At 30.7% G+C, this 11,239-nt stretch overlaps 1 protein-coding gene across 1 annotated transcript; it reads left to right on the top strand.

Moving 5' to 3' along the window:
* Positions 1-7,082: 7,082 nt before the first annotated feature.
* Positions 7,083-9,102, top strand: LOC120134420 (transcription factor HHO6-like). The gene is made up of 5 exons (XM_039150857.1): positions 7,083-7,311; positions 7,409-7,671; positions 7,773-8,133; positions 8,389-8,465; positions 8,615-9,102. Exons 1-5 carry the CDS (start codon positions 7,098-7,100, stop codon positions 8,903-8,905), a joined length of 1,206 nt encoding a protein of 401 aa, XP_039006788.1. The 5' UTR covers positions 7,083-7,097; the 3' UTR covers positions 8,906-9,102.
* Positions 9,103-11,239: the final 2,137 nt, after the last annotated feature.

The raw sequence follows: 11,239 nt of genomic DNA, 5'->3' as shown, positions 1-11,239 counted from the left end.
TTATGCCATAGAAAAAAATAAAAAAAAGATGATGTTGTATCTATGGAAGGCCCTGTTTTATCATATTTTCTTATTTCAAATGGATCAGTTATTGTGTCTCAGATTAAATTTCAAAAGATTAACTATTGAATTTATCATTTTCCTTTTATATTTGTACATTTTTGTTCATCAAATTCAAAAAATGTTTCGTTTCACACTTACATTATCGATTTATTAAATTTTGGTTTGTGGAATTCGTTTATCCTGAAGCTTTTGTGGATTTCGTTTGTCCTGAAATGTGGGTTGAGATTGGTTGCTTTTTTTATGGATTTCTTTTTATTTTGAAGCGTTGGGTTACTAGTTGCTCCTCGGTGAGGAGTGTAATTTGATCGGTGTGAGGGGGTAGTCAGGGTGGATTCTCGAACGAGTGGCCTGTGTTATTGTTTGGGGGTGTAGCTGGTTCGTGTGTTCATAATTCCTATATGATGATTGTTGGAAGTTGCCTGATATTGAGTGATTGGTTATAGGTTGTGTTGGAGGGGTAAAGTGCCTATCCTATGTTTCGATCAGTCATCCGTTAGCCTGCAGTGGAGAGAGTAGTATTGAGTTGGAAGGGTTTCGTTCTGTTAACAAATCTGACTTTTTTTAGGTGGATAGTTGGTGCGTTCAGTTAACCCTGACTGCCGTGTGTGTTTAATGTAGTTCGGAAGGTGTTGGCTAATGTGTAGTTTTCAGTTCTTTGTTTGCTTGTGTAGTGTACAACCTCTTACTTAGAAGTGCTGAGTTGTTGAAGTATTGTCTTCTGGTTTGGTGCAGCTCGGTAGCAGCTTAGTGTGCTACTATGCTTGTGAAGGTTGTGTTGTTTCTGTTGTAAAGATTGGATGATTTTAACATTGACAGGGTGCACTCTTTTTTCTCTATTTAAGTTTAATGAGATCCTTGCTCTTTGCTTCATGTTCTGTATTAATTTCTAATAAAATCGTACAAAATGACTTTTTTTTTTATAAAAGATTTGTAGAATTTTAGATATTTTTCAATTAAATGAACATCAAAATCGCATTTAGGAGGACGAAGCAAGTTTGATTAAAAATTTTAGGACTCCTCGATAGTAGTCAACGGTGAGCGGTGGTGACCAACATGGTGGCCGATCTTAACGAATGATGTTTGGAATCTGGATAGTTTGAGAGAAAAATAGAGAGAAGAAAATAAAGGAAAAGGCTTGAGTTTTGTAAGGAACTAAAACATCGATTTAGTGTCAATTTGATTTTTATTTAACTTCGTTGATTATTTAATGATCGAATAATCAAAATAGAAATAATTTAAATTTTGGATTATTAAATTGATTTTTTTTAAAATAATATCTAAAATAATTTGAAAGTAAAAATGAATGATGAAATTTATAACTTATCTTAAATAGTCTTGGAAATTTATTTATATTTAACAAGCCACATATGCCTTATTCACCCCTTTGGGAAAAAACGAGATTAGATTCTCATTGAAACATTGCATTTTTGAATCAATCAATTCATAATCCTAGTTGAAATTCAATTTTTTATTTTGACTTTGGTGGAGACAAATTGTTTATTTAGTTATTTATTTATTTATTTCAAAAAGGCATGTGGCACTAAGTTTAGTAATTTTAGATGTGATCAACTAAAAATAATTAGGATGAGTTGAGGAGTATAAAATAACAATTCTTTTCACTAAATATTTAATGTGAGCATGAGTCTGTACGATTTTGGTGGTAAAAAAATTGTTATTGTTCTTTGATGTCCTGGGTTCAAGCACCGGTAATATCGGGGGTACGAGCGATTAATGTCAAATAGTTGAGTGTTATCTTTGAACAGATAATATCTTATACTTACCTTAAATTATCAAATATATATATAATGTGATTATATTTTTGATGATTCAAATATAATATTTTTATTAAATTAAAATAATATGTGTCAATTAATTTAAACACTTGATAATATATAAGGTAAGTTTTTAAACATAAAAAATTACACAAATATAAAAAAATCAAATAAAATTATAATATGAAAATAACATAAATTTAATTAATTTTGTAAAAATAGGGTGGATTAGAAAATTACATATTTATAAATTGGATGGTTTATTTATTTATTATCCTAGGGTTTTATCTTGATTAATCCGGATTGACTCATGTTGTACATTTAATTTTAGTGGGTGAGTCTTTCAGCGAGAATATTCTATATACACGAGATCTTGAACTCGAAACATACTTAAGTGATATCAAATTATTTACCACTTGAATCAACTCCGTTAGATATTTTTCTTTTTTCTTTTAGGTCTTTGGGGGGTTGAAATTGTGAACAATGGCAACAACTGGCTAATTCTAAAATCAATATGCCTTTGGGCGGACATTTGAGGGGAAAAGGCTGACTATGAATTTGGGATTTTGGAATAAACAAAACAAAAATAAATAATTAAAAAAAGGACCAAAAAAAACTAAGGGTAAATTGTATATTTAGTATACTAACTATCACTTTTTGTCCTATTTTGGTCACTTAACTATTTTTCTTAAATCATACCTAATGTTTATTTTTAGTCGCCCGATTGTTAAAAAATTAATGATGATGCTGATGTGTCACCATAATATAATGTCATGTATGTAGTTTTGTTAAATATTTAACAACAGATTACCAAAATGAAATCAAAATGTAATATTAGATATAATTTTAAAAGAAAATAATAATTGAATAGCTAAAAAAGAATAAAAATGATATTTGAGATACTAAACATATAGTTTATGCCAAAACTAAAGACTAGATGAGGTTTGAATAGGCCTGTAAACGAACCGAACGCACACGAACGAAGGTATGTTCATGTTCGTTCATTTAATAAATAAACGAACATAAACGAACACGAACATAAACAAACAAAATTTTTTTTGTTCATGTTCGTTTATTAAGGAATATGACTTGTTCATGTTCGTTCATTTAATAAATAAACGAACATAAACGAACACGAACATAAACGAACACGAACATAAATGAACACGAACATAAACGTTGGAGACCCTACCTTCCATTGTTCTTTCATGAAAAATAGTCGACAATGCAAATCAACCAAATCTACAGTGATAAATAGCGTAAGAGCTTATTAGCAGTGATGAAATGTTTGAAGATATCAAATATTTCGATCGATCTTTTAAAGATATTAAATGATTCGCACGACTTTAATTTAACGCTATAATATTTATCTTAGTGTTCCATGATTACATATGAACAATCATTTTCCGCTATTACACTCTTTTTCAGAAATTGCATAGAAACATTTGTTTTGTTTTCTGGCAAATTCTATATATTTTTCTTTTTACTGATGCTCATATACTTCCGATTTTTACCTTTATCTTCCCATCTATTTCTAGAAAGAAGTATTATGTTTTCTTGAGTTTTAGATGTGAAGATACCCACAATAACTTTACATATAAACTATTAAGTCAAATAAAACAGAGAAAGATGAAAACAGACATGTAAAACTTCATATTGCACTATAATATAACTTGTTTTGAATCTTTCAGAGATCGTCTCCACTCTCCAGTGAACAATAAGATTTGGGAAAAAAAGGGGAAAATGAATATAAGAGCGAGGTGCCTCACAGGTTAACATATTGGATTTAATCTCCAAATAAAATTAGGTTAATTATGGAGTTGGTCATCAGAATATTAGATTAATATTTTTAAGATACTTACAAATTGGTCACCAAAATTGATTTAAGAAGATTGGGTTAAACATAAATGAATGAACATAAACGAACATAATCGAACGAACATAAACGAACATAACCAAACGAACATAACCGAACGTTCACGAACCTAAATGAACGAACGAAACCTATGTTCATGTTTGTTCATTTAATTAAACGAACAAAAAATCTTGTTCATGTTCGTTCATTTAATAAATAAACGCACATAAACGAACTTCCCGCCGCACGGTTCATGAACGGTTCGTTGAACGTTCAGTTCATTTACAGGCCTAGGTTTGAAAGTGGGCGATTCCCGCTTTGAACATGAGAAAAACAAAAAGAGAATCTCAAGTTCAACAATAATAAGGGTAACAATTTGGATAAATTGATTAGAGGCGGATTCGTCTAATTGTTAAATTAAAATTATCATTTATTTTAAATATATATATATTTTTTATTAAAATTTTATTTTTTAATTTTATCAATTATTAAAATTTCAGAAGTTTACATTTAATATAAAATTATTTATCTGTCCTTGTTAACAACCCTTTTAATTATATTAAATTATTTAATAGATTAAAAATAAAAAGCTATTTTTGATATATAAATTCTGTAATATTTATTTGTTTTTAAAGTAACGAAAAATAAAGATGCAAATTATATATTATACACGTGTATGAATCTCTCTGGATATATAATAGATTAGGTCTTCATATTCTACATTGGCTGGCACGTAGACCAAATGATTGTTTCATGACTTTTTTATTTGCTACACTTTTCGTGGTAAGGAAAAGGTGGAACTAAAGCAAATTACATAAAAGCAGGTTTGTATGAAAAAAGTATATATCTATATGTCTAATTATATTATGAGGATCCTACTTTTATGCCCTTTTCAATTTAATGTTTCTATAGAATTTAAAGCATTACATGAATAAACGATAAAGTTAATCGAGATTCGAAGATGATGTATCCTTATAATCTCCCTCGATAATCCACAACGATAATGTCTGATTATATGATCTTATAATCTAACTTATTTCTTCCGTATCCTTCTTGCACAATAAATATGAATTATCATTAATCATGTATTATCGAACTCTTTCTGTATTCGTTAGAAATTGATTATAAACCAACAACCATAAAAAAACTCAAATATGTTGAGATATATATAATTTTCATACAGTTCTCTACTACACAATATATATTAGTGTTATTTCAAAATATTCGATTTAAAATGATATAAACTCAAATTTTAAAATTAAAAAAAATCAAAATCACTTTGTATTAAAATCTATCGGATTGAACGAGGTAATCAATCTTTGTATTTGAGAGAGTTGAGTAATATACAATGATGAATGAACTCGAAGAAATCGGCGACAAGGTGAGTCATAGGTTGAATACGCGACGACCCAAAAATACATTTTACAGCACCGTTTGCCCAAAACCGTATATAAAATTCCAAATTTTCCATTTTCCTTTCCTATTTTTCCACTCGTCACCCAGGAACCAAAATTTATACCCTTTTCTTCCATTCTCAGTTCCCAAACAAAATAATAATAATTAAAAAAAAATTCTCTCACTCAACAGACAACATTTCTTTTGTTATATAAAAAATTGGGTAAAGTATATAAATAATCCTCAAACTTTTAGAATACTTATATTTTGGTCATCCAACTTTTAAAACTTACAATACAATCATTAAACTTTTAGTTAGTTTTTGATAAGTTCTACACCGTTACCTTTCGTTAGTTTTATATGACGTTGCACTTACATGCCGTTAACCCCTTCTTCTTCTTCTTCTCATGTATGCCATTGTTTTGTGCATTAACAGTAACGTCGGAGAAAAATAAACTCGATATTTCCTGGTTTTGAAGAAAAAAAATATGAATTTTGTGTAATTTAGTTTACTGGAGCTTCAGTTTGTGCGTAAACAAGTTAAAGGAGTAAAGAACTAAAGTGGGTATCACTAGATTTTGCGTAAAGAGAAAATTTGGTTCAATAGGGGTTGTTCCTGGTGTTGAAATAAGTGTGCATAAACAGTTAACGTTGGAGAAAAATGAAGTGGGTATTTCCTTGTTTTGAAGAAAAAAAAGTCCGAATTTTGTGTAATTTGGTTCACTAGAGCTTTAGTTTGTGTGTAAACAAGTTAAAGGAGTAAAGTACTGAAGTGGGTATCACTAGATTTTGTGCAAAGAGAAAATTTTGGTTCAATAGGGGTTGTTCCTGATGTTGAAATCGGGGACATTTTCTTCTTCCGGTTGGAGTTGTGCTTATTGGGGTTGCATGCTCAGTCCATTGCTGGGATTGACCCCATGCCTATGAAGGGTGATTTAGAGGGGGAGCGAGTGGCTGTGAACATCGTTTCAGCCGGAGGGTATGGTGATGATGTCGAAGATCCTGATGTTTGGGTATACACCGGTCATGGTGGGAATGCCAGTGGTGATAAAGAAGCATCCAATCAGAAGCTTGTTAGGGGCAATCTTACTTTGGAAAGGAGCTTACACCAAGCCAATGAAGTAAGAGTCATTCGAGGTTTTCAAGAAGAAGAAGAAGAATCCCAACTGCTGTTATTTCTGTATTTCACTTCATCAAATCCCAAAGGTATATATTTCTTTCTCTTGGCTTTCATTTTTCTGGGGTTCTTTGCTTCTTTCATTCTATCTAATATGTGCATCTGTCAATACAGTTTATGGACTATGTACCCCCTTTCTTTTTTGTTGTTTAATATGAAATTTGTTGGTTTTTTTCTGTTGAAGATTTTGTTGTTTCTATTTTGAATATGCATCGATTTAGAGATTCTAAGGGTGGGATGGAACAATTTGATGTTTATAATGTGAGGCATACACCAACTATTGCTTTTTACTTGGTTATTAGCTTTCAATAGTATCCTCTTCATCCTTATCTAGCATAACAGGGAAGAAATGCTCATTATTTGAAGCTGCTACATTTTGATTAGTGTAAAAGGAATGGTTTCTTTAATAAGTTTTATTATGTTCTCATATATAGTTTCTAAATACATGGTTGAAGAAGAAGAAGAAGAAGAAGGGGGTAACGGGAGGGGTTAACGGCAGGTAAGCCACTTCAGATAAAACTAAGGGGAGATAACGGCTGGATCTAACCGAAAACAAACTAAAAGTTTAGTGCCTGTATTGCAAGTTTTAAAAGTTGAGTGATCAAAATACAAGCGACCTAAAAGTTTGGGGACTATTTATTTACTTTACCCTAAATAAGTAAACAAACAATTCTCTTTACCCTCCCTCCAATCTCTATATATTCCATTATGAGATCAATCGCTTGCCTTGCTCCTCATTTCACCATCCTTTAATCATCTTCAACAGACATAGAAGAGGGGGGGGGGGGGGAGGAATCCCAAAAGGGAATTTAGAGAGAAAAAGAAGGGATCAGAAATGGATTTGGTTGATCCTGAAATAAGCTTGGATTTTAGACCAACTTTCATACCAAAAACGATCACTAATTTTCTTAAGGAAGTTTCACTGATGGGAAATGTTTCTGACAAGGCTTCCAAACTGAATTCAATTTTGAAAGGATTGGAAGAAGAAATGAAGAAAATCGATGCTTTTAAACGTGAACTTCCTCTTTGCATGCTTCTTCTGAATGATGGTTCGTTTCTTCAATCAATCTTAACTTGTTTTTTAGTCGTTTTGACGTTTCATTGAACTTATTTAATGCAAAGTTTTGATTTTGTGTTTGATTGCAGAGATTGTAGCTTTGAAAGAGGAGTCGGTGCAATGTGTGGTGAGAAACGTTGAACCAGTTTTAGAAGAATTTATTCCATTGAAGAGCAATGAGGAAAATGATCAGAGTGAAGAAGATGGTTCCTTAATCACCACCAAAAAGGAAGAAGACTCCAACAACAACTGCAATACTTATAAGGACAAGAAAAATTGGATGAGTTCCATTCAGCTTTGGAACACTGATGATGATGACTATTGCTCCACTGATCATAATCTGGATACCAAGGTACCTTAAGAAAAATGAAGAGCAACATTTAAGCTGAATAAGTAATTTACAATGAAATAATTTTGCTGAAAGTGAATTTCTTTTTGCTCGATTTACAACAGAGAAAACATGGAGATCCATGTAAATACAGGGGAGGAACGAGAGACTTTACTCCATTCAAGGCAAACTTGGCTTTTGCAGTTAGGAAAGAAGAGAAAAAGGATATACCGGTTCCTGGATTATCGCTTTTGACACCTCGAATCAAGAATCTGAAAGAAGAATCGGGTTCTACAGGTTCAAGGACAACTTGTAGCACGGCGGTTTCGTCTTCTGCAACCAATGTTCGATCGAATTTTTGGTCTGTATCACTGGCGATGCTTTCCAATCATCAGCAGCAGACCGGTAGGAAGCAAAGGAGGTGCTGGTCACCTGAGCTGCATCACCGGTTTGTCAATGCTTTGCAGCAGTTAGGAGGCTCTCAAGGTGAGAAATAAAAGACCAATTAGAAATGTTCTTAGCTGATTGCAATTTTAATTTTGCTCTTCTTGATTGTTTATCATTGTATTCTTGCTAGTATTAGTTTGATTTGAGACCATGAATGATTAAATATACATATAGGAAATTAAAGATTCTGTAGTATTACTCGATCTGTTTGTGTTCGTTTTTATGGCAAATCTATCTTTGATCCTTTTAGCTTCAAGTTTCTGAGGCAAAGTTCTTTGAATTTTTTTTTTGCAGTGGCTACTCCAAAGCAGATCAGGGAACTTATGCAAGTAGATGGTCTGACCAATGATGAAGTTAAGAGTCATTTGCAGGTGGGGGCTCTTCATTCTTAGTAATTTGATCTGTGGAAAGTAGTTAAAAGAGAAAGATCATGTATTTGTTAATAGTTTGATCCTTTTTTTATCTTCTGCTTTTTCATATCCGAGATTCGATATTGATGAAAGAACTCTCGACTCTCCAGAAATACCGACTACTCACAAAAAGACTAGCAGTTAAAACAACCACCCCTGCAAATCATTCAGCCTTTGTTTTTGGGAGTGGTCATGCATGGATTTCCCAAGATCAGTACGGAGAATCCCCGAAAGGGAGCAATTCGCAGTCCGGCTCTCCTCAAGGTCCTCTCCAGATAGCCACAAACACCAGAGGGACTTCCACTACAGGAGATGACAGCATGGGAGATGATGAAGATGCAAAATCCGAGTGCTATAGCTGGAAAAGTCATGCTCAGAAACTCAGAAAGATCGATGTATAGAGTTTTATCCACCATGAATATTGCAGATAAAGTATACATGGGAGGAATTCAATATATTACACTATCATGTATCATACATTAAAAAAAAGGATCTTGAGAAATGAGAGAAGATAAGAGGGTGTCAAATTTTGCAGGATCCATCTTTCCTTGGATCTTGAATTGAATTTTCGTTTTATTGCATTATTCCCATATCATAAAGCTATAGTTTTCTCTATTACTTGAGCAATTACATTTGGTTTCAGAAATTTACAATGTTTTGAATTTCTGCAGTTTCATGTGAAAAAACTTGCTTAAAAGGTATCTCAATTATTGTAACCCTTATAGTCAATTTATCTAAAGATTTTATCCTTCAAACAGGCTCTTAAAGTCAATTTATCTAAAGATTTTATCCTTTCACCTAACCCATCTCATATACCACTAAAAACAAAAGAACCCATCAATTGTAACGTTCATAAATTCATATGGAAGCATGACAAAACAGTCACTTTCACAAGCAAAATAATGGAGAGAATCTTGTAGACAGGACAAGTTATAATTAGGATGCATATGGTGTGGGAGAAGCTAGTCAAAATGGTGAAAACTCGTTATTCTCCTGAACACCGACGGTAGGGAAAAAAAATACTATAAATGATGTTAATATATAAGATTTAAATTTAACATCCAAAGTTTGAGATTTGGGAGAATATTGTAACCATAAAAGAAAGTGATATTCTTTTAGAAATTGTAAGTTCATTTAATTAATCTGTGCATCGTAAGAGAAGCTAAGTTAAACCATTGGTGCTCGAATACATGATCTCTAGGAATGATAATGATTCTTTAACTATTGAGGTAAGTTGGTTCGTGTAAAAATTAGGTTATTTGAATATATAATATTTAAATAAGTATGCTTGTAGAATTTTCTGTGTATTAAATAGTTTCTTATATATTATATTAAGGGTTTGATTGATTAGAATCTGAAATCCAAATTATAAGTTTTAAGAAAAAGATGGTGATCGGTGAATAGAATATTAATAGGAAACCATTCCAATCAAAGACCGACCATAAATGAAGCATGATCCCTGAGATTATGATGGGTTTATAAAATAATCATCAAAATATTGGTGAGACACAATCAATATCTATCCAGCTACGACTTGTTCGTAAATCATAACTATTCTGGTTTGTACTTTGTGTTTCATATCATTAATGTGAAAAGACTATTTACGTGTGAAAATTAAGTGATCTTAATTGTTAATGAAATAGTTGTTATTTTAAAAAATATCGAGTTTAAACAAAATGTTCACAACGATATAATGTAAATGTTTATTATTAAATTATTAAAAAAATTTCGAATATATATTACCTAATCAATTTTAGATTAATAATAATAATAATAAGACTTTGCATTTGTCTAGTAAAGCTAATAATATTCGATAAAAACTCAAATATTTTTCTAGGTGATAACTATCAATCATCGAATACCAAGATGATAATATTAATTTACGATCTTATAATGTATTCTATCTTTCATATCTAAATTAAAGTTACAAATTTAATTGAGTAAATTAAAATTTTAATTTATTCAATTAATATTTAATCGGTAATTTTTTTTGAATTTATGATAAAATTGAAATCACATTAATTTTCTTGAATTAAAGGTTTGTGATTTAATAAAAGTTGAAGTCAAATACAAAGATCTAAAATGTAAGTTAATTTTTGTTCACCAAATAAGAATGTAAAATTGTGTAATTTTAAATTTAATCTTACCTTAAATTTTAAAAACTATCACGTTTTAAATTTTAAAAATTATTTATTTAAATTATTTTAAAATATGATTTATTTTAATCCGTCAAGATTTATCATTACCTTTAAATTATTAATTACTAATAAAATTTAAAATTTTAACGAAATAAAATGCAAAACACATAAAATTTTAAAATTTAAATTTAATATGATAAATTATGTAAAAAAATATAATATTTTTATTATCTTTCACAAAGATTATATAGTTAACAAAATAAAATTGTGAATAGTTCATTCTTTATTATTTAAATGAATTTATAAATTTTTAAAATTTGACAATGCTTTTCAATTTTAAGGTTACAGCAAGTCTTTAAAGTTGCAAAATCTTGAAACTTTTTATATGGAAATGAAGTCAACTCTTTGATTTTAATTAAAAAAAAAGAAATTAAAGGAAAAATAAAACTAAAAGAAGTGGTCAAAGCAAAGGCAAAAGTCATGTGCGTAGAAATTCTCTCCCTCCATATTTGGGCGCCAACGGTGGGTTCATCCTTATCAGAACTTGCATGCAGTTACTAAACTTCAGGAGAGATTATATCAAAATCTTAACCTTCA

This window comes from Hibiscus syriacus, unplaced genomic scaffold, assembly GCF_006381635.1.
Source record: "Hibiscus syriacus cultivar Baekdansim isolate YM2019G1 unplaced genomic scaffold, ASM638163v2 tig00110597_pilon, whole genome shotgun sequence".
NCBI lineage: Eukaryota > Viridiplantae > Streptophyta > Magnoliopsida > Malvales > Malvaceae > Hibiscus > Hibiscus syriacus.
This window is presented reverse-complemented; position numbering and strand designations above follow the sequence as displayed.